Here is a 23,530-nt window from a genome sequence, read left to right on the forward strand (position 1 = left end):
AGATAGTGCCAAATGGTTTTCTAAAGTGGTTGTACCAGCATACACTCTCACCAGCCATGTGTGGGAGTTCTAGTTGCTCCACAGCTTTGACAACATTTAGTGTTTTTCTGTTTGCTTAAATTTTCTGTCTGCAGAAATTTAGCCATTCTTATGAGAATTTTATGCCAATATATATTTATTCATTTATTTTAGAAATTATTTAGTAATAGATGGACATTTAGCTAATTTATACCTGTCTTTCTTTTCTTTTCTATTCTTCCTCTCCTTTCTCACTAATTTTAATGGGTTATATTATTTTTGATTCTTTTATTATTTACCTTTATAATTTTATACCATTCACTCAAATCATTATCTCTTAATCCTGAAATAAGATTTTAGAAAACTATTTACCTATAGATTTAGAAAGGGAAATAAACTTTATATAAATATGAATGTATGCAAATGCATCAATGAACAATAAAGGAAAGCTTATACTAAAAACTCCTACAAATCATAATATTAGTAGAAAGGCTGGAGAATTGGAGGATTTTGCTGGGGAAATTTGGTTTGTTCTATGCTGAGAGAAAGAGGGAAGAAAGAAAAGTGAAGGAAGGAAAAGGGAGGAAGGGAGAGAGCGAGAGAAAGGAAGGAAGGAAGAAAGGAAGAAAAAATGAGAGGGAAGGAAGGAGGGTGGAAATGAAGGAAGAGGAAAAGAAAAGAGTGAACCTTGTGTAGCCAGTTTCTCTGCCCTGCAGTGACTTCTGCTGGGAGGACTTGACGGGATGTGTAACCATTGAAGATTTGTCAGCAGATGCTGCAGGGAATATATGAGATTTTTTTTTTTTCCTAAATGGGAGTATACATTTCCTGTAACTACCCAGATAATTTCATCCACATAGATGGCCAATTTACTTAAACCAAGATAACCCCATTATTCCTTTTCCTGATTAATAGTCATGGGTTTTGGGAGATTTTTTGCTTGAGTTACAGGAATAATTGTTTCAACTCTCATGCTTGTTTGGCTTCTGTGAGTCTCAGCCCTCAGGTCTGCAGAAGAGAATTTAATTATGACTAAACACAACTTCTGCATCCAATCTCCTGCTTTGTAGGTATTGACTAATCCCACTTCACTGTGAGTCTAGTCATAGTGATTAAGCTTTTAGTGAATTCACAAAGTAGTTGCCCCAGATTCATTGAATACCCACCATTTTCCAATTTCTCTTACTATGTGAGGGTGCTGACTCTTACTTTGTTCCCCAATGCATGTAAGGACTTGACAGAAAAAGCCACACATTGTTTAGTTTAATAAAAGAGAAATTTTAGGGGACTTTAAATACCATCTCAAATACTTGATGATTCTCATGAGGAACACATGTTTAAATAGTGTGACCTTCCCAGAATTTAAAATAAAGGTAGAAGGCTTGGGGTTCAGCTTAGTTTATAAGAATGGGCTTTCTAATGCTTAAAGCTATTTTACAAGGAAATGCTCTGCTTATGAGAAATAGGATATCTAATGTCAAAGGCTGATTGTGTAGGCAGAGAGTTAATGGTAGCTTGTTGGATTTTTAAAGTCAGATCTATTAATATCTATTTCACTCCAAGATTCTATGAATCAATATGCTGCATTACACTGAATCTGGGATACCATCTATGATAAAATGCATTCTGATTTTAGTGAGGTTTACCCTCTCTGAAAAATTGAAGGTGTTAAAGTTGATGAAATATGGTTTATATTCTCTTATTTCACAAGGAGAGATTTTTGGATCAATATTACTTTGTAGCTTTGATTATTTTCTCTGTTTGCCCTCCCCTCTCATACTTTGCTGGGTTAAGTTAGTTCCTGGGTATATCTTTGGGTTTTCACGTCCTAGAGATAACCAAAGGAATATATATTTCCTATAAACTCTTTTGCAGTGAAGCACATGACTACATACCTAGAGCAAATGGGGTTTGAAGAGAGTTTCTTCTGATTATTGACTCATTAACACACTAGTAGAACCACGTAAACTTCAGATCAAAGAGTACCTAGGGCTAACAGAGGACTGTTGACATTTGATAGTGTGTGGAGATCTTTTTGTTGTTGTTTTTAGAATACTATTTAAAGTTTACTTTTCAAAATATTTCAAAATGTTATATTTTGATTCATAAATAAAATTTATATATTTGCTTTTCATTTTACAAAGAATAGCTATTATTTAACAGTGTGGTAATTTTTGCTTTAATCTTATCCCATTAATTTGCACATTATTTAATGCCTAGAGACTATGAAGAAAAAAGGTTTATGCCCTACTTCCCATTTGGCTTTTGAAATTTATTAACATCCATCTTTTGTAATTGCAGTGACTCTTCTCTAGTAAAGTTAAGTTGCTCTAGAAATGGCTTCTAGTGCATATTCCAGAATTGGAATACTGGTGATTTTCAATGTGTTCTTAGCTTTGGTGCTGCCATTCTCCACTAATTTTGTAAAAAATTTGATAGACTGTCACTTTAGTCTTCCAGTTTCCAGCTATTAAGAACTTTGGAAAGACAAATGAATATCAGAAGAGGAAAGGGTCAGTTTTCTGGTTGCCTTCAATCACATCTAATTTAGCCTCATGTACAGTTCCAAGACATTTTTGGCACTTGTCAAGTGCAAAAAAGAAATGCAGAGATCATCTTCAAACAAGATTTTAAAAACAGTGCTTTAAGATAAGGGCAATTGAAAGCTCATTTTTAGACCAAACAGCTAAAAAATATGACACATGCAGTCACTACTCATCATTAAATTTTTCTAAGTACATCTAAAAAACTCATCAGTTGCTCTGAGTATGCACTGATGTGCTGGAACAGTCTTTTATGACAGACCTCCTTTATGGCAGGGTCATTTTCCCCTTCATGGGTGGATGTGGGTGAACCAGGGGCTCCTGGCTCTGCCCAGTGAATGTTCTTGGATAATATGTCTTGATATATGTGTGAAGGCCTCTCTTAGCTCCTTTTAAGGGATGTTATCATTATACCTAAAGAGTGAACTTTCAAAGCATCCAGGTTAAGACACAGGCTTTTCATCTCTTAGGGAATTTATTTAGTCCTACCTATATACTCCTTTGTAAGTAACTAAAGGAAAAAGTAAATATTTACTTTAAGGAATAATATGCTGACTTTTATTCTACCCTCTAGTTAGTATTTGGTTTTCATACCTGTGTAATTTTATAAACTAAGCATAATCATTTTGATTTGTTTTTGTGAGGGGGAGGAATCTGGACTAAATTACGGTATTTCCATGAAATGTCACTAATAATTTCAGATCCATGAACTTAGATAGGGAGTGAGAAAATGTGAAATGGAGCCTGTGGTTTTCTCATTAAATGACATTGTGTGTTGCAAACATTGTTTAGAGTCTCATTTTGTTTAATATGGGTGTGTGATTTCTAGACACAGAGGGTTGTTTAAAAAGATAGGATGTATGCCCTGTGAGTCTCTTTTACTTAAAACGGCAGGATTAATATTCATGTAACACTACACACAGGTGCACAGCTGTGGGATTTTAGAGCTCTGTATTCCATTCCCGTAAACTAGCCAGTTTCAGAACCTTTGCTTAATCACGTTGACCACTGCAACTCAGATTATGATTTTTACAGCTACTGCCACAACACCAATTTTCCCACAGCATTTCTCACCCTCTTCCCTTCCCTCTTAATCCGCCTTCACCTTTGCCTCCTGAGAAGACCTGGCAATATTCAAATAGGACAGAGAATGCTTGATTTCAGAACAAAATGAAAATACATCTGTTGCCATTGCAACAGATAAGCAACCAGCCGGCCCTTTTCAACTGGGAGCGATTTCAGGCATCACTCCTTTTAATGGTGAGTAAAGTCATTGTTTTCAGGTTTTGTTAATTTGTGATGCCCCCAGCTGCTCTCTCTCATCTGATCAAGGGCATTCCTGAACATGTGGACAGCTCAGTCTGGTAAAATAACTGACACAAAACTCATGAGGGCCAGCTAGCTGTCCTAATGAGCAGAAGGCAAAAACATGAAAGAACAACAAGGTGCTGGGGTCACAGAATACACAAGACACAGGAGCTCCACCACGAATCCGTCTCATGTCATCCTCGCTGCTTAACCGCCCAGGGTGAGAGGGGAAACTGAATACCCCATTCCTACCCCGGAGAGAGAAACGAGTTGAAGTAAGAAGTAACAGCCTTCCCTTCCCAAGAATCCTCCTCTGCTTCACCGCCACAGTACAGGCCCTTGAAGGCCCTTAATTGCTGATGGGGATGGAGCAGATAGAATCACCTGGGGAGTTTTTAAATATCCTGATTCCCAGGCCACATCCAGGCCAATTAAATTAGACTCTGAGCAATATCACCATTTAAAAAAGAGAAAGAGAAAAAAGATCCAGGTAACTCCAGTGTGCAGCCAAGTCTGAGACCCAGTGGGCTAGTCTGAGCAAGCTAGAGAAGAAGTAAGTGCGGCGTCTGACAAGATGAAGCTCCACTCTCCCCAAGGATACTTAGGAGCTAGTTGTTGCAAAGAGAAGAAAGGGAAGAAAGGCAGCAGGAGGAACCAAGTTGCCCCTTCCTGTCTTTTTTAAGTCAACTGGAGTCTCCACCCACCCAGTGTGGGTAACCTAGGCTTCCACCCGCAGGTCGGGTTGGGGGGAGGTGAGTCCCCAGGTCTGGGGGACTGGGCGGGGTGAGGTGACCGCTGGGAGCGCTACCCGGCGGCGCATCAGCAGCCTCAGGCGTGAGCCCTGCACTCTCCAGAGAAGGCGGCGGCTGCCGGGTGGAGAGCAATTTGGGGGCGCAAAAGAAAGCTGGCTCGGGCGCAGGTGGCGCTCGCAGCCCCAGCCCACAGTTGAGCCAATCGCGGGCGCAAGCGCAGCCTGGTGGCTGCGGCGGTAACGGAGCGCGGGGCTCTGGCAGGAGCCGGCGGAGGCAAAGGCAGCGCCAACCGAGAGCCGCGCGCAGGCTGGAGGGAGATCCGCGGCGAGGAGCCGGCGAGAGCGCTCGGCGCTGGGCGGTTTCCTGGCCGAGGGAGGCTAACTTCTCATGGGGAAGAAGTGGAGGGATGCGGCGGAAATGGAGCGGGGCTGCTCCGACCGCGAGGACAGCGCGGAGAGCCGCAGGCGCAGCCGGAGCGCCAGCCGGGGCAGGTTTGCTGAGTCGTGGAAAAGGTTAAGTTCCAAGCAGGGGTCTACCAAGCGCTCGGGACTCCCGTCGCAGCAGACGCCGGTGAGTGGCCAGGGGAGAGCCCCAGTCTTTGCTTTCCTTTCTCCCTCCGCACAAGACTCGAGCCCTTTCCATGGTGCTGAACTTGCCTCTTTAAGGGTGTGAGCCAGGGAACTTGTGGCGCCGCTTCTAATGAAAGAAAGTGCTGGGGGCTGTGAGGTAGGGCGAGAAGGAACGTCTTCCTTCCCTTCAGCAGGGGAGGGTCTCCTGACGTATCTGCAAAAATTGAAAACATGTTCAAGAGGCGAGGGGGCTCGCTGTTAGATCATAAGAGTTTTGCAGTTAACAGAGCGTGTGAGATGTTGTCGAGTGTATTGTCACTCCTATGTACGTTCCCAAGGGTCTGTCTGTGCAGCATGTCGAAGGTACTCGGCCTCCGCTGAATGAGGGCGGAATAGAAAGGGCAAGCCATATTTTTACTCTCTTAACACTTGCTCTTTCCATCCCACACCCCCACTATTTTAATGGGAGCGTTTAATTGTTTGCAGAATGTCATTTGCATACAGAGAATAGCAAGAATATCCCAGGTGCTTATAATCCCACTGCTTAACATATACAGCGTTCAAACAACAGTTTTCCCATGTGTCAGCTCCTCTTCACTGTCTAATTAGTGCAATAAAAGCACTCAAGTGAAATTAATATAGGCATCATATGTGTATAGAGAAGTGCAGTTGATAAAAAACTTTAGCTGCATTTGCATTTTTAGTACGTGAATATTATGTTTTCCTTTATCCCAGAGGGAGAAAACTCTGTTCTAGAAGAGAGTGCAAAGCCCTCCTGTTGCTCCTTGGGAAGGAGGATACACCACTTTTAACTTCCCAAACATCATTAAGAATACCAGAGTGTGTGTGTGTGCGCGCACGCGCGCGTGTGTATGTGTGTGTATTTGTTTTACATCCAAAGGGCTTGACCGCAGATGTTGCATATTGAAGAGACTTTGATTTAATTAAAAGAAATAATGGTACATAAGCATTGATCCCACAGCGTGATTAATGTTACCCTGCTCTGTTTTGGGGAAGTCGTCACTGAAGGATAAAAATCAATCCCCGAAAAGTAAGATGTTTAAACATTACTTCAACAGAATGTAATATAAACATTTAAAATTTTTGGTGTGTTTATTTTGGTTGCTTGTTTGCAAAAATGTTATGAAATTTCAGGTATTGTTCGCAAATACTTAATGTTTTTTGTGAGCAGGTTTTTTCATCTAAATATGGGTATAGCACACGTAAAAAGGCAAGTGATTTTACTTCAGGTGTAGAAATATTGTTTAGAAATGTGGACTCGAAAATATTTTTTTAAAAGAATATTAATCTGATGATAGGTTTTTCTGAAATAAATTATGTGGAAAATATAAAATTCATGACATCTGTTTTTTATCAAGTATGTGAACTAAAAATTTAATCCTCTTTTTAATAGGAAGTCTAAGTATTAATCTGAGGAACTTCTTATGCTGCATTTTTGATTCTGTTCAACAGGTGTGTGCAAAGTCTATATCGGGAACATATAAAATCTTCATATAACTATGTTATAAGTTAGAGTAAATGATTGCAGGATTGTTACCTAGAATAAAAATGTGGGAAAGAGCCTAAGAGGGTACCATGACAACCAGAGACATCTGGAAAAGTAACTATGTCCTCTTGTTTACTAAGGGTGATGATGGTGCTGTAGTTCTCTGTAGTACTTGTTAATTGAAACATTAGTAATTCAGTTAAAAACAAGTTAAGGCAAAAGCCTGTGATTATTCTCACATTGCATGGCAAATTAGATACTGATTTTCTTCTGAAAACCTAATAATAAGTGCTTCTAGCTATAATTTTTAATTATCAGTATTTTAAGCAAAGATAGTGAGGTTTTATAAATTTTAGAGCTAAGATGATGGTTTTGAACCAAGGTTTGATTCTATAGTTGTTAACAAAGAGTTTTGACTTCATTTGTGAGAAACCCAACTTATTTATGCAAACGGGAGGAAGGAAATCATAATGCTTATAGCAGACATGCTTACAAAAGTTTTAATCTTTAAGTTAAGATTTTTTCTCCCCCTTAAATTGAGCTATGAAAAATAGCCTAACCTATAAAGATTAAAGCAGTTAATATGATTAATGCTGCTTTTTATTTATTTGTATGAATAGGTAAAATATTCCATAATGTAGCTGTGAATCCTATTCATTATGTATTGTCCCCAAAATATTGTGGTATCCATCCTGACAAAGAAAATATGAGGGGTTCACTCTTTCTTTTGAAGACAAAATAGAAAAACGTGGAAAAATTTGATTAATAGTAAAACATGGGGGCTTTCATAAATCTTTTTTCTTTTGAGAATATAAAATAATTGTTTTTCTTAATGTGATATTTGTTACTCTCTTCTCTGCTTTAGTTGGATTCTTGAAATCATTTCGAGTTAAAGTTATTCCCAGGGAATGATATAGTCCATGACTCTGTCCCAAAGGGAATGATTGTATTAGTTTTGTTTTGTTTTTTTTTTTTTTTTGAGATGGAGTCTTGCTCTGTCGCCAGGCTGGAGTGCAGTGGCGCGATCTCGGCTCACTGCAACCTCTGCCTCCCTGGTTCAAGTGATTCTTCTGCCTCAGTCTTCTGAGTAGCTGGGATTACAGGCACAGGCCCCCACACCTAGCTAATTTTTGTATTTTTAGTAGAGATGGGGTTTCACCATGTTGGACAGGGTGGCCTCGATCTCCTGACCTTGTGATCTGCCTGCCTCAGCTTTCCAACGTGCTGGAATTACAGGCATGAACCACTGCGCCTAGCCTAGTTTTCATTTTCACTAGCAACAAAGCATTGCTTACATCGTAATTAATAGAAGATATTTTATTTAGCAAGGAGAGTTCTGCTATACTCCTGGTATCCAGAAGTACTTTATTCATGATCTGAGACATGCTGTTTTGGTGTGTAAAGTGTAGGGGAGGTCAGCTTGACTTGGCGCTGGCAGTTAGATCTCCTACCTACTTATCACTAAATAAATATGTAGGGGTTTTCTTAGAGGTTGGGTAACTCCATAATTTTGATGCCAGTATTAGAAAGCCAAAAGTTGCATTTCTGGCAGTCTCTTTGGAGTAAATGAACTCTTGATGCTCTTATGGAGTATGGCAGGGCTACAGTAGAAAATGTGTGCTATCCCTGCCACTGCCCACTTGGATCTGCTTCTGTTCTGGTGACAGGCAGAAGCAGCGCTGCCCTGTGCAGTAGCTGAAGGATGGGGCAGCTGTTCTGTGTCCTAATAGTGGCATTTAAAATGCATGTTCTCAAGTTCTGGACCACAATAGTGGGTGTGTCTAACGAATCAATCCTTGTTGATTTGAAAAGACTTTTTTTTTTTTTTTTCCATTTTTGTAATTCAGTAAACATTCTTCTCGCCCCTATTTTAAGGCTTCATGGTTTACAATGGAAGCTTTATGAATTAATGTTGCTTTGTTATAATCTATTAATCTACAATACTAAAATTACACCCCAAATCATAAAATTCTGATACGGCAAAGTGGTATTTAATTATATGCATTCCTTGGAAATTTTCTGAGATTGGATCATAGGTTATTTTTCAAATCTAAACTGTTTTTTAGTAAATGTAAAGACATTTTATATTAATTTTATAATTGTATTATTATGAAAGTTATACATTTGAAATTCAGATATCAAATTAAGCTTCTGGATATTAATGTTTTAAATACTGTCTGTGTTGAATTAGTCAATAGGTATAAATGTAATTTAAAACTTCTTTGTCTCCATTCTATAAGATTTGGATTTCATATTTCTTTGTGAATTATTGTTCTTGTTATTCCTGCTATTTGTTTTGATTCTATCTGTACAGAAATGCATGGAAATCTATTGAATGTTGATTCAATAAGTGCTGTCTCGCATTACAAATATCAGATGCTTACCACAGCATGTATGTATTTTTATTTTATCACGAATTTTAAAATCAGAATATAAAGGAAAAATCCAGCATTATTTTGGGAGAAAGAGAAAAAGAATTTAGATTTCAATTAAGTATAGTTATCTCCTCCCAAATTGTATGCTCTCCTTTTCAAGCTTAATTTAAATTTAACCACACATTTATCTTTATTTAATTATTTATATTTATTTAGGTAAAATATACATATACAATTTACCATATTTGCCATTTTTCAGTGTATAGTTTAGTGGTAATAAATGGATTTATACTCTTTTTTTTTTGCCTCCATATCCCCCCTTTCCCTTGCAGTTAGCATGTATGTATTTTTAATTTTAAAAGGAGATTTCTCTTTCTACCCCCACAGCTATTTAAAAGCTTGTTTTCAAATATGTGCAGATTTAATTTAGTCTCAGAGTAAACTCTGTAAAAGGAAAAAAAGAAATGGTGCTGAGGGAGTAAAATGATGGAGGTGTAATTAGAGCTGTTTTTCAACCTTAGATAGCACTCTTGCTTCCACTAATGCTATAATTACCTTTATCAGCAGGTACCAACCACAGATTATCACACCTTGTGCAGACAAGTGGGCAACTGAGAGAGTGTATGGAAACAGCAGTGAGTATGTAGAAAGCACAGTGCTACCAAGTAAGCAAGTACATTTCAGCTGGTTACCAAAGCCACTCTTCTCACAGCTCTTTGAGATGCTGTGTGTGCAGGAGGGATCCACAAACAAACCTGCCATTCGTTTCTGATGTTGACTTGCCCTCTTTGAGTCTACTAGGTAATTGCCAGTTTTCCCTGCTAAAAGCAGAATTCTTTAAGGTCTTAAAATAAATGAGGAAGGCCAGGCACAGTGGCGCATGCCTGTAATCCCAGCATTTTGGGAGGCCGAGGTGGGTGGATCACAAGGTCAGGAGATAGAAACCATCCTGGCCAAAATGGTGAAACCCCATCTGTACTAAAAATACAAAAATTGGCTAGGGGTGGTAGTGTGCGACCGTAGTCCCAGCTACTCAGGAGGCTGAGGCAGGAGAATCACTTGAACCCTGGAGGCAGAGGTTGCAGTGAGCCAAGATCATGCCACTGCACTCCAGCCTGGCGATGGAGTGAAACTCCGTCTCAAAAAAAAAAAAAAAAAAAAAAAAAAAGGAAAAAAAAGCCAAGTCAAAGGGAAAACTAAAGTCAGAAAAACTCATCTCCCAACCAATTGCCCATTTAAGGATTACGTGGCTAGTAGGTCCTTTGTGGCTATCATAGAAACAACTGCAACTGGGTGAAAAGAATTCTTGTTTCCTTTTTCAGAGTCTAATATGCTATTGCAAAGTCATTAAACCTTTAGTAGTTTGTTCTTGTTACACAAAGGGCTCTCCTGATGAAAGCAGAGCGAATCTCCTGCAGTGCTAGCCCATTATTGAATAAACCATTTCTTGACAGGTTGATTTTTGTCTACTGCCTTTTACTCACTCTGCTAAAAAAATAAAAAAGGGACAATGTTGTATTGCTCAGGAATACAGTTGTATTTTCTTGTTATTGTGATTTTGTGTGTGTGTGAAAAAAAAGACCATTTTCTGATAGTGGTCCATTTTGCTGAAGCATTTCTGAAATAATATCTTTGTCTAGTAATTAATATATCACAACCAACAAGCCCCTCCTCCTGAACACAGTGAATTAAAAATTTTAATTTAGTTTCAGCTTTAATTTGAGGACCACGAATATGTTAGAAAATGCCTAATTCAAATATTTTAAGTTTGGAGGAGTAAAATATCTTTGCGTTGTGGTGATTTTAAGTTTGTTTTCATTATTCCCAAAGATATTAGAACAGCTTCTCCTGCAATTAATTACTGAGATCTTTTAAAAACAATGGAATCATTAAAAATAACTTATAAATAGTAAGAAAACATCACTTTCATTTTGTTAGACCAGCTGTGATGGTCTATGTGTTGCTTTTACTTTTTATTTCTTTCATTTGCAAAGCCAAAAGAGGGCTGGTAAAGCAAAAATGAAAGGATTATAGAGAACAACGTTTAAAGAAACATTCATCTAACTTTTGTTGAACACTTAAGTGTTAGGCACCATGGTAAGTACTGGACAGCCTCTCTAATAGAGCTGATAGTTTAACACAAGAGATATGCAAAGTGACAATACAGAGATACACAAAGTCTAGCTTTATAGTCAGAATACCTTGGAGCAAAGGTTAAAGTAGTCAATGCCTCTTTAAGTGTGGTGGTGGGAGGCTTAGAGAAAAAGCTTCTGAGACGTACCTGCTTCTCAAAAGATGAGGAAGAAAAACAGTCGCTTGGATTTTGCAATTTGGAAAGAGGGCAATAATACTTTTCTGAGAGTCATTTTAAATGAGTCATGAGGATAGATACCAGTGTAGTGAATGGGAGGCAAGTTAGATGAGGAAAAGAAATAACAACAATGACAGCAAGTGCAAATATTTGTATGGTACTTACTATGTGCCAGGCACTCTTCTAAGCACATTGCATGTGCTGTTGTCTATTTCCTGACTTCCCATTAGAGTTCCACTATTTATTACAGCTGAAATATAAGCTCCACAAAGATACGATCATTGTTTTGTTCACTGATTCATCCGTGAGCCTTGAACAGTACCTGGCACATAGTGAGCACTCAAATATTTCCTCAGTGAAGAATTAATCAATTAGTAAGTACCTTAATAAATATAATACTCTCTAATTAATATAAGGTAGATTTTAGGTTCTTGGCTATGGAGAGAAAAATAAATAGAGACAGAAATTTGTTTTTGCAAGATGAGAGAGATATCAGCATGCTTATTTGCTAGAGAAAGAACCTAGTAAAGAAGGAGAGTTTAAATAAGCAGGAGATAGAATAGCGATAAAAACTAGTCCATAGGCCTGCAGGAGGTGGGATTTATTTTATGGGATAGTTGAAGACCAATTTTTCCACAGAGTAAATACAGACTCCGATCCCTCTCTTTGTCTTTAACGACTTGCCTGGTAGAAATTAGACCTATGGTTGATTCTTTTGCAGGTTTTACTTAGTATATATTTAGTCTAGAATGTTAGTGAATTATTAATTCACAAGTTGTCATGCAAGAAAATATGTCCTTTGATTGAAACTCTTGTTAAAAACTCAGAGATGGCTAAAATGCTATTTTGTAGCTTTCTCTGATTTGGCCAAATCCCTCAAGGCACATAAAAGATTTCCCAGACTTCAGTAAGGTAGGAATCACTCCTTTGGTTGTCCTGAAGAAAGATATCTAAATTCAGAGTTGACATGACAATCTGCCAATCCATGCATTTAATATAATGGGATTGTACATTTATTAAAAGTGCCTCCCTGGAATACCAAAATTTGGACCACAAAATAGCCCTAAAAAAGGGAACACATTCCTGGTGATAACAAGCTAGGTTTTTGTCCTTTCTGAAGGTTAATTTTTCTAGGACTTTCTTGAGAATGGACTTTATCATGGTGAGATTAGGGCGGAAGGGCTCTGTTGAGTAAGAGTGTTCCCAAGAAGGCTGATGCGAACACAGCTCATCTCTCATTTCAGAGTTCACTGGAAAATTTCAATTTCTTTTAGAAAACAGTATGGTGGCTTTGGAACTGAGCAGATCTAGATTGGAATCCTGGTTCTGTCCATTATTAGCTGTGTAGCCTTGGGTGAATTATATTTCTATGACTCTTTTCTCCCCAATTCTGTTAGGATAATCCTTCTTCCTTTCCTAGTGAGTTTAAGATTCACTTTAATGTTTTGTTAATAAAGAAATGTGTTTATTGTATTTATTTTTATTTAAAACTTAGTCTCAAATATACAAATAGTAGAAAATATGACAAAATAATCCACATAATCATAATACACATTAGAGATGAACAATTTACCATCTTCAGTTTTTTTGAAATAAATAAAATGTCTTAAAAGAAGCTAAAATATCCCCATGCCATTTCCTTGATTGTCCGGATCCTAATCTTTGACCTGAGTCAAAATTTTACAAGGGGCAGCAGGGGTGTGGTGCTGGCTTTCCCATCTAAGACTGTATTAACATTCAAATTAGACAGACTTGATTTCCAGCCTGATTCAGGTCATTCACTGGTTTTGCAACTGAATCTTATTGTCTTCCATCATGATAAAATGAAGGTGGAAATACCTGCCCCCGAATGAATTATGAACATTAAATGTATTGCTATGTATAGTTAATTCAGTGTCTGGTCAGAGCTATTCACTGAATGGAAACAGTTATGTAACTATTGGTGTTAACTAGACGTGTTACAACACGTGTGAAAAGCAGAAGTTGCTTTTGTTTGACGGGAAATGTTGTTTATAGTCTTTAATTTTTCTGAAATTAGAATGTTGTTGATCATATCCAAGATGGGGTATAAGATTGATGATTGTTTTGGGCTGGTTGAGAAAGTGCTTTAGAAAATAAAATCAGTTTGTCTTTTCCAAGATGATTATTTTCTACAGCAGATCCTGGTCCTTGAAATGTCCATTCTTCTATGGTTTTACCAAAGGTAGTTTATTGACATTCTTGGGGCTAATATATAAAATCCATACTATATTGAAATATGATACTTTTTGCTTTTGGCATTTTTATTACTGGATTCTTTATGTATTGAAATAGATTATAGTTATAAAATTAATCTCTTCATGAAGCTCAAGGACTTTGGGAAGGAATGTTTTTAAAACTTTCTTTTATTGTGAGATATTACAAACATATACAAAAGTAGAGGCAATGGTATAATAAACCTATAACTCAGCTTTAATAATGATCAAATCATGACAAATCAATCTTGCTTCATCTTTATCCCTATTTTCTATTTATTCTCTCCCCCACTAGATTATTTGTAAGCAAGTCTTAGGTATTACATCACTTCCTCTAAAAATATTTATTTATTTATTTTTGAGGCAGAGTCTCACTGTCACCCAGGCTGGGGTGCAGTGGCACTATCACTGCTTACGGCAGCCTCAACCTCCCAGGCTCAGGTGATTCTCCTACCTCAGCCTCCCAAGGAGCTGGGACTACAGGCATGCACCACCACACCCTGCTAATTTTTAGATTTTTTTTGTAGAGAAGGGGTTTCACCACATTGCCCAGGCTGGTCTCAAACTCCTGGGCTCAAGCAATCCTTCCACCTCAGCCTTCCAAAGTGCCAGAATTACAGGCATGAGCCTCTGCAACCGCCCAGGACTCTTTATTAAAACAAAACTGCAACGCTATTATCAAATTAGAAAAAAAACTTCTTAATGCCCACAGATATTGAATTAGAACTGTATTTCCTTGATTACCTCATAATTCTGTTTGAATTAGAATCCAACTGTAGTGGACACATTATAGTTTTCCTCTTTAGTCTATAGTTTCCCCTCTCCTGATCTCTCTTCTTTTGCTCTCAACAATTATTTGTCAGAGAAATGTATTTATCCTGTAGAGTTTTCTACATTTTGTGTTTTGCTGAATACATCCCAATGGTGTCATCTCAGATGTTTCTCTGTCCATTGTATTTCCTATGAATTGGTGATTTGACCAGGTGCCTAGATGAGTTTTAATTTGAGTTTTTGGCAACAATACTTCATAGGTATTCTGGCTGTATCTCATTTTTGGGTATTAGCCACCATTGGGGATAATTGCTTAGAGAAGGGGCTGGCAAACTTTTTCTTCAAAGAGCCAAATAGTAAATGTTTTAGGTTTTTTGCTTTTTTCTTTCTTTTTTTTAAATTTTCACTATTTTGCCCAGGCTGGAGTGAAGTAGTGCCATCTCTGCTCACTGCAACCCCTGCCCCCTGGCTTCAAGCAATTCTCCTGCCTCAGCCTCCTAAGTAGCTGGGATTACAGGTACCTGCCACCACTCCCAGCTAATTTTTGTGTTTTTAGTAGAGACAGGGTTTTACCGTCTTGGCCAGGCTTCTCTCGAACTCCTGATCACAAGTGATCCACCCACCAAAGCCTCCCAAACTGCTAGGACAGGCATGAGCCACCGTGCCCGGCCAATGTTTTAGGTTTTGCAGGCTATAAGGTCTCTTATAATCATTCAATTCTTGCTGTTACAGCTCTTTCAAAAGCAGCCATAAGCATTATGTAAATAAATGGTCATGGCTGTGTTCTAATAAAACATTATTTATAAACACTAAAATGGGAATTTCCTGTAATTTTTACCTTATGAAATATTATTCTTTTGATATTTTAACCATTTAAAAATGCAAAAATTATTCTTAGCTTACAGGCTAAGAAAAACTGATAATGGACTGGATCTGGCCCTTATTTTGAGTTTGCCAAGATCCATTATTTTATTTGGGCATTGTAAAATAGCGATATTATGATTCTGTCTTTCCTTTTTCATTTATTAACTGAAATAATTTTATAAACAGAAACTTTCTTCATCATCTATTTTCTTATTCTGAGTTATAATTCTTATAATAAAGTCAAGATAAATGTTTGAGGCAGTTTTTAAAAAGTTGAGCTAATAATAGTAAGAGCTGTGTGGTGGCATTAATTTGTTAGTGTACTGTCAGGCCTTAGATTTTAATTGGGGCATTGTGTTCAGTTAACTAGCAGAAAATATTTGGCCCAGTAATTGTGGAGGCCAATTAAAGTATTATTAAGAAATAGGACTTATAAAAATATATTGTCAAACTATTTCTATATTAAAGATTCTGCTTTCAGAATTTAAAAAAGTGTTGGACATCATGTTAAGTTTCCAATACTGCCATAAGAAACTACTACAAACTTAGTGGCCGAAAGTAACATGTATTTATTATCTCAGTTCTGTAGTATGGAACTATGACATGGGTTCACTAGACCACACATCAAGATGTCAGCAGGGCTGTGTTTCTATAATATCTAGGTGAAAATCTACTTGCTTGACTTTTCCAGCTTCTAGAAACCACCCACATTCGTTGGCTCATGGTCCCTGTCTTAGTCCGTTTTCACATTGCTGATAAAGACATACCCAAGACTGGGAAGAAAAAGAGGTTTAGGCCAGGCACGGTGGCTCACAAGGCAATCCCAGCACTTTGGGAGGCCGAGGTGGGCAGATCACAAAGTTAGGAGATTGAGACCATCCTGGCCAACATGGTGAAACCCCATCTCTACTAAAATGCAAAAAATTAGCCGGGCGTGGTGGTGCGCCCCTGTAATCCCAGCTACTCGGGAGGCTGAGGCAGGGGAATCGCTTGAACCCGGGAGGCGGAGATTGCAGTGAGCCGAGATTGTGCCACTGCACTCCAGCCTGGGCAACAGAGCAAGACTCCATCTCAAAAGAAAAAAAAAAAGAAAAAAAAGAGGTTTAATTGGACCTATAGTTCCACATGGCTGGGGAGGCCTCAGAATCATGACAGGAGGTGAAAGGCACTTCCTACATGGTGGCAGCAAGAGAAAATGAGGAAGAAGCAAAAGCAGAAACCCCTGGTAAACCCATCAGATTTTGTGAGACTTACTATCACGAGACTAGCAAGGGAAAGACTGACCCCCATGATTCAATTACCTCCTGCTGGGTGCCTCCCACAACATGTGAGAATTCTGGGAGATACAATTCAAATCGAGATTTGGGTGGGGACACAGCCAAACCATCTCAGTCCCTTTCTCCATTTTCAAAGGCAGTAAAGTTACATCTTGTTGGCCTTTCTGCTATCACATTGCTTTCTCTGATTCTCCTCTTCTGCCTCTCTCTCTTCTACATTTAGGAAACCTCATGATTGCATTGGGCCCACCTGGGTAATTGAAAACCATCTCTTTATTTTAAGGTCAGATGATCAACTACCTTATTCCCCATCGACATGTAAAGTAGCATATTCATAGGTTCTGGAAATTAGGATGTGAACCTCCTTGGGAGGTTATTATTCTGCCTTCCATAGGCATTGAGATATTACTTTTTGATTTGTTAACGCTTTACTAGAAAATGTTATGGAGATGGTATTGAATGATTCTCTCTAAGGTGTCTTTAAATCCATGATAAATACTCATGTATTTGGAATGAGCTTCTGCTGGTAGACAAAGGAACAGAATAGATGAGGTTCCTTGCACACTTTGGTTTTCTGAGTGTCAAATTTATAGTGATGGCAGTAGAAGAGGAAATTACCTTTCTTACTAGTGGATAGTCAGTAAATTTGGGTATGTGAATGTTTTGTTTTAATGAGCACCCACTTCCTACAAGAGAAGGACTCAAATGCTATAGGAAAAAGAAATGTGAAAAAGACTTCTAAGAGACTTACTTGCTACAGAGGGGAGGAATGAAACTAGAATTTGGCATATAATGTGATATATTGTAAGCCTATTAGATAGTAATTATACATATTTTATATATTATGACTATATTATTCACATTATAAGTACACTAAAGTTGTCTTAATTATATTATTAGCCAGCTAAAAAGTTTAATAAGATGGGTCAAATGAGTGAGAAAACCAATTGATTGTACTCATGAACAGATAGTGTAATTTTCAGTTATTGATTAATTGAATCGAAGCTGTACAGGTAAAATAAGTTTTTGAATATTCTTACTTATTGTTTTCTCCATGGATATTGCAAAATGCAATTATTACTAGTTTGTAAATATATATATTTTTTCTTCTCAATGAGTGAGAACAACACTTAAGTTTAAATTTTGCATTACACTTAGTTTTAAAATAGGGCTGTTACCATTTTTTCCTGTTATTTGAGGACATCTGATTTTTGATAAAAGTGTCTCCTTTGCTGCATAAATCAAGATTATAATAATAGATAATTGTTATACATCACTGTTAATAGGCAAGAAAGAAAGGTGAAAAATTTAGCACTCAGTGAGTACATAACAATAGCTTGAGGCTTCAGAATGTTAACCTCAAATAAGGTGAGAAGTTGAGCCTCCCTTTCTTTTCAAAAATGGGCCTATTTTAGGGAGGTATGGCTTTGTGAAAAAGTCTAGACAATCCTGACCTGAAAAACCAAATTACTGCAAGTACAACTGAAGTAGCAGGTAATCTTGGGTTATGTGTCTACAACACTCATTTGTATCTGTGGGAATGTTTTGAGCTTAAAATTGCAGCAGTTGTTCAGAATTACGGAAAAATGAACAACCATGTTTGTAGATATACAGCTGATGGAGACTCTGTGCAGATGATTGGATGTTGTATTAGTTTATTCTCATGCTGCAGATAAAGACATATCTGAGACTGGGTAATTTGTAAAGGAAAGAGGTTTAATTGACTCGCAGTTCAGCATGACTGGGGAGGCCTCTGGAAACTTACAATCGTGGCGGAAGGGGAAGCAAACATGTCCTTCTTCACATGGTAGCAGGAAGGAGACATGCCAAACAAAGGGGGAAAGCCCCTTATAAGACCATCAGATCTTGTGAGAATTCACTATCACAAGAATCACTATCACAAGAACTCATTATCACAGTTACGGGGGTAACTGCCCCCATGATTCAATTACCTCCCACCAGGTCCCTCCCGTGACATGGGGATTATGGGAACTACAATTGAAGATGGGATTTGGGTGGGGACATAGCGAAACCATATCAGAGATGAAGGCTTAGAAATTCTGCAATTGGTCACTCATGGCTAAAAAGAAGTACCAGTGAAACATGAAACAGAAACTAAAGAAAGCTGAAGATTATATTCATAGCACGGCAAAGAAACCAAGACAAAGGCAAAAAGGCCTGGACCTTCACTTTTAGAGGCTTTTCCCTTTATCTTTCCTGAATAAGGATTTTACTGTAGTTATACTATATATTATTAGTATTACTATTCCAACTTGTGTGTATAATTAAGTTTAAGTTAATTGGTGAGTATTCATTATGTGTCTTTATTTGTTGTTGTCTTTATAAATTCTCTCATAAAAGAAGCCCTTCAAGATTTATTGAGAGAAAGTAGTATAATTGGACCTGACATTTGCTGTCACCAACATGTTGCCCAGAGTGGGTCCCAGTTTCAGAACAGGATCTATTCCCATTTTTTTGACTTCATATCTCAAAGTCATCCCTGTAAACACACATTTTGAACAAACAGATAAACTCTAGAATTGTTTTCATTGTTCTAAATTATTGACAGCCATTTTGTGACAAAGAAATGAGTTTTTATGCATTTAAAAGCATAAGATACTCCCGCACTAAATGCAATTAATTTTCCTTAAAAGATAAACAGTAATGATTCAAATTACCAAAGCCTAGGACAAAATGAGAATGATCTGGCTCACAGCTACAAAAAGAGCTCATTGCCTTGAAGGTTCATCAAGTTATTGAATATAACTATAGAATGCACTGGTAACAGTAACTAAAACAAGAGCTTACTTCATGTTATTAAGACCAAACATCCCAAATGAATAGGCCATGATAAATGAATGCAGAAGGAACCAGAGATAAGCAAAAAAAAAAAACCAAAAAAAAGTCCTACTTTTGTCTCATTACCCATTAAATACAGTTGGGGGAGGGAAAACTTTTTTTTTCATTCATACTGTATCTTGTATAACTGGTGCCTTTGGGTCCACTGATGGAGACAGACTATTAGGCTGGTATGATAACATCATGGTCCTGCATTAATGTGAGCAGTGAGGTAATTCACAGGATATTGTATTACTGCATAGTTTATGAATCATACACATTGTAAGACCTCTGGAAGGCTGGATGTTATTTCTTCTTCCTGGGTAAAAACTGTATATGTACCAGAGTATACTATGTACCAGAGTATAATCTGGTCCTTTGGTTTAGGATCTCCTTCAGGACAATGACTGTATTTTATTAATCAGTGTATTCCTAAATCTTGCTCAGTGGCTGGCATGTTGTAGAAACTCAGTAATTGTGTGGGAAGTAAATGAAAGAGCATAATGAAAATACTTTAGACTTTGGTGTTTCATATCCTGGACAGAGAGAGGATGAAGGAAGAGAGAAAAATGAGCATAATTTTGGCATTTATTACTACCAGGCTCTTTTAATGATCTCTTATGTAATCTTTCAACATCATTCCACGGTAGGTTTTCTTTTGATGCACAAATCATGGGAGAAGAGATAAAATTTCAGAGAAGTGAAATCTATTTTAACCAAGGTCAGCTGGGAAAAGGTAGAACAAGAACTCAAATATAACTACCCTTTAATTTTTTGTCAATACTCTACTGACTTGTGAATTAGAGGTAAGATGATAAAAAGAGTGTAAGCAACGTTAATGTGTGTCTTTTCCCTCACAAAGATGATTTCTTCTTGGAGTTGGCTTAAAGGTCACTATGGATGTAGAGACTAAGTCAAGGAAGTGCTTGGCAAGGAAACCATATTGTTTGCAGGCCTGCAAACAAGCTTAGTTTCAGGAGAAAATTATTGAATGAAAAAAATAAAAAAATAGGGCAATATAGTTGCATTTACATGACCTGAAGACTTTATTTCCAGTATCTTTTCAATGTGCTGAATCATTTACTTATCCTTTCCAGTTTTAGATAAGCCCCTGGTTATTTCTTTATGTGATGTCAATCAAAATCCATCAAGTGAAACTTACAGAACACTTGTTAAGTGGGTTCTCTCTCTCTCTTTCTGTCTCTCTGTGTGTGTGTGTGTGATATCTACTATTAAGAATATGACAAGAGACAAATAAGTGTCTTCATTAAGAGTTTAATTTGAGGAAGTTATTACCTTGGTTTGTCTCAAGGTTAGAATAGAGTCAAGCCAATATGCTGTATCTTCAATATTTTCAATTGTATCAAATGAGTATTGATGTCCATAACAATGACCCTCAATCAAGATACTGTACTCAGTCATAAGAGGATGGATTTATGTTTCATGCTTCCTACTTACTATTGTAAGAAACTGCATTCAGATCAGAAAGAGAAATGTTCAGAATCAATGGGTAAAAGAAGAGTTGATGATTAATTGGAAAATCATTTAATCAAAAATACACCTTTCACAAGCATTTTTTTTTTTTTTTTTTGAGATGGAGTCTCACCCTCTTGCCCAGGTTGGAGTGCAGTGGCCTGATCTCGGCTCACTGCAATCTCTGCTTCTTGAGTTCAAGCGATTCTCCTGCCTTAACCGCCCAGCAGCTGAGGCTACAGGTGCACACCACCATACCCAGCTAATTTTTGTATTTTTAGTAGAGATGGGGTTTCGCCATATTGGCCAGGCTGGTCTTGAACTCCTGACCTCGTGACCCACCTGCCGTGGCCTCCCAAAGTGCTGGGATTACAGGTGTGAGCCTCTGTACCCGACCACCAGCATTGTTATTTAATCTCACTCTGTATGCTTATAAAAAGTATAAGACTACCTCTTTTTTTTTTTTTTTTTTTTGAGACGGAGTCTGGCTCTGTCGCCCGGGCTGGAGTGCAGTGGCCGGATCTCAGCTCACTGCAAGCTCCGCCCCCCGGGTTTACGCCATTCTCCTGCCTCAGCCTCCCGAGTAGCTGGGACTACAGGCGCCCGCCGCCTCGCCCGGCTAGTTTTTTGTATTTTTTTTTAGTAGAGACGGGGTTTCACCGTGTTCGCCAGGATGGTCTCGATCTCCTGACCTCGTGATCCGCCCGTCTCGGCCTCCCAAAGTGCTGGGATTACAGGCTTGAGCCACCGCGCCCGGCCAAGACTACCTCTTTACAGCCAAGTATATTTAAAATCTAATTAGGACAGGTTGCCTTTTGCTGCTAATCTAAGGTCACCCATATAATTGAATAATTTCCATCCATTCTTTCCCATCTTGTAGGGATATAAGAGAAGCAAAATGTGCTGACCCTCTTCATTTGTTATGAGAAGAGGTGGAAAAATGAATATTTGATGTATGCTTAGCATTTTGTTAAGCTTTTTTTGTTTATAAAACTTCCATATTTCGTATGTGTTATCTCATTCAATTTGTACAACAATCTGATTATGTAGGTAACATTTTCATTTTATCAAGTTCCAGCCCTCCTGGAGCTTATATTCTAATGAAGGCCAGCAGAAGATACACTGGCAAGCAAATAAATATATAATAAAATATCTAGTGATTATAAGTGCTGTGAGGAAAAAATTAAGCAAGATAGGGAGGTAGAGAATGAGAAGGGGCACCATTTGAGCTAGAGAGAAAGTCTATCTGATTGTTGCTATTAGGTAGATGTCAGAAGGAAGTGAGGGAGCAAGCCATGGAGATACTAAATGAGGGAAAGAACATTCCATGCAGAATGAACTGCAAGTACAAGTCTCCCGAGGCAGGGGCATACCTGATGTGTTTGAGGAACAAGAAGGCAGCCAAAGAGCCTGGAGCCGTCAGCCTGGAAAAGAGGGGTAGGAGAGAGAGATTTGAACCCAGGTCTGACTCCAAACCTATGTGCACAAATGCTCCCCTCAATCTATGAATTGGAGGACAGTGTAGCAATTAGGGAAAGATTAGGGGATTCAAAACAACCCTAGGCTTTGCAATATACCCTGTGAGTAATGTAGGAAATCACAAACAGAACCGTAAAATGTTTTATTGAAGGCAGGATTATGTAGTTTGGGCTTTAGGATATTGGAAGCTGTGTCTTTGCAGATTCCAACTACACAGGGCAGATTCAACTAGAAACAGCAGTGACATGAGAATGTTAGTGATAGTCACCCATGTTGAACTCCATGTTCCAGAAACTGTTCTGTGAGATTTACATATATTGAACCATTTATTTCTTATGACAACCTCGTTGTACTCATTTTACAGATAAGGGAACTAAGGCACAGAGATATTAAGTAAGTTGCCCAATGTTATGAAGTTTAGGTTTGAAATCAGCCTGCCTGACTCTACATTCTGTAGTCTTAAAAAACGGAGGAAACACAAAAAAATGTAGAGCAATTCTTCTTTTATTCTTTTATTATTATTTTTTAACCCATTACTTTCCTGAAATATGGAGCAAAGATTGACAGGTGAGCTACCAGAAAAAACATTTACTCTTATCCGTCTGAAGAATATGAAAGTTGGGAGAAATGAATTAAGAACAGTGAAGATCCACTTTTAGTCAAAGTATTTTCTCCTTTCAGTTTCCCTCTGGCCGATGACCAGGACAAAAATGAGATTAACCAATGAGAAACAGTATTGTGCAAAAATTAGGTCCTCAATAAAATGCTCTTTATATCTGGGTAAAAAAGCTGTTTCCTTTTTTTTTTTTTTCCTTTGAAACAGGATCCCGCTTTGTTGCCCAGGTTGGAGTGCGGTACAATAATGAAGTTCTTACTTTTAAATTAAGCAAATTCTTGAAACCTAGGTCAACTTGATGATTATAAGGTATTCATTCTGTACCTACTCAAGGATTAAAAGGAGCCATGAGAAAGTATAAATCTGTTTTTGTTGTTGCTGCTGATATTTTAAAAATTTGTTTGTGTGTTTTATGTTTTTCATTAGGCAAGGCTTTTAGATTAGTATCACTTGCAAATTGGCTGCTGAAATATGCCAGAAGCATCAGAATAAGTAGTTTAAGATTATATTTGTCAAGCTTGGTAGAGATTCGTCAATGATATAAACACGCATACACACTCACAGTTCCTAAGAACAACAACAAAAAACACATGTC

General features: G+C 37.9%; 1 protein-coding gene across 11 annotated transcripts in view; it reads left to right on the top strand.

Moving 5' to 3' along the window:
• The first annotated feature begins 2,143 nt into the window (after window positions 1-2,143).
• TRPM3 (transient receptor potential cation channel subfamily M member 3) overlaps window positions 2,144-23,530 on the top strand; it is a 929,658-nt gene continuing 908,271 nt past the window's right edge. For 5 of the 11 annotated variants that reach the window (XM_021927845.2, XM_009188929.4, XM_021927847.2 and 2 more), the window contains exon 1: window positions 2,145-5,191. In XM_021927845.2, the coding sequence (XP_021783537.1) occupies window positions 5,009-5,191 (183 nt within the window). In that variant the 5' untranslated portion in view covers window positions 2,145-5,008. Of the gene's footprint in view, window positions 5,192-23,530 lie in introns of all 11 variants that reach the window. The other 6 variants (XM_021927842.2, XM_021927844.2, XM_021927846.2 and 3 more) reach the window with 3 other exon arrangements.

Source organism: Papio anubis, chromosome 13 (genome assembly GCF_008728515.1).
Source record: "Papio anubis isolate 15944 chromosome 13, Panubis1.0, whole genome shotgun sequence".
In the NCBI taxonomy this organism is placed as follows: domain Eukaryota; kingdom Metazoa; phylum Chordata; class Mammalia; order Primates; family Cercopithecidae; genus Papio; species Papio anubis.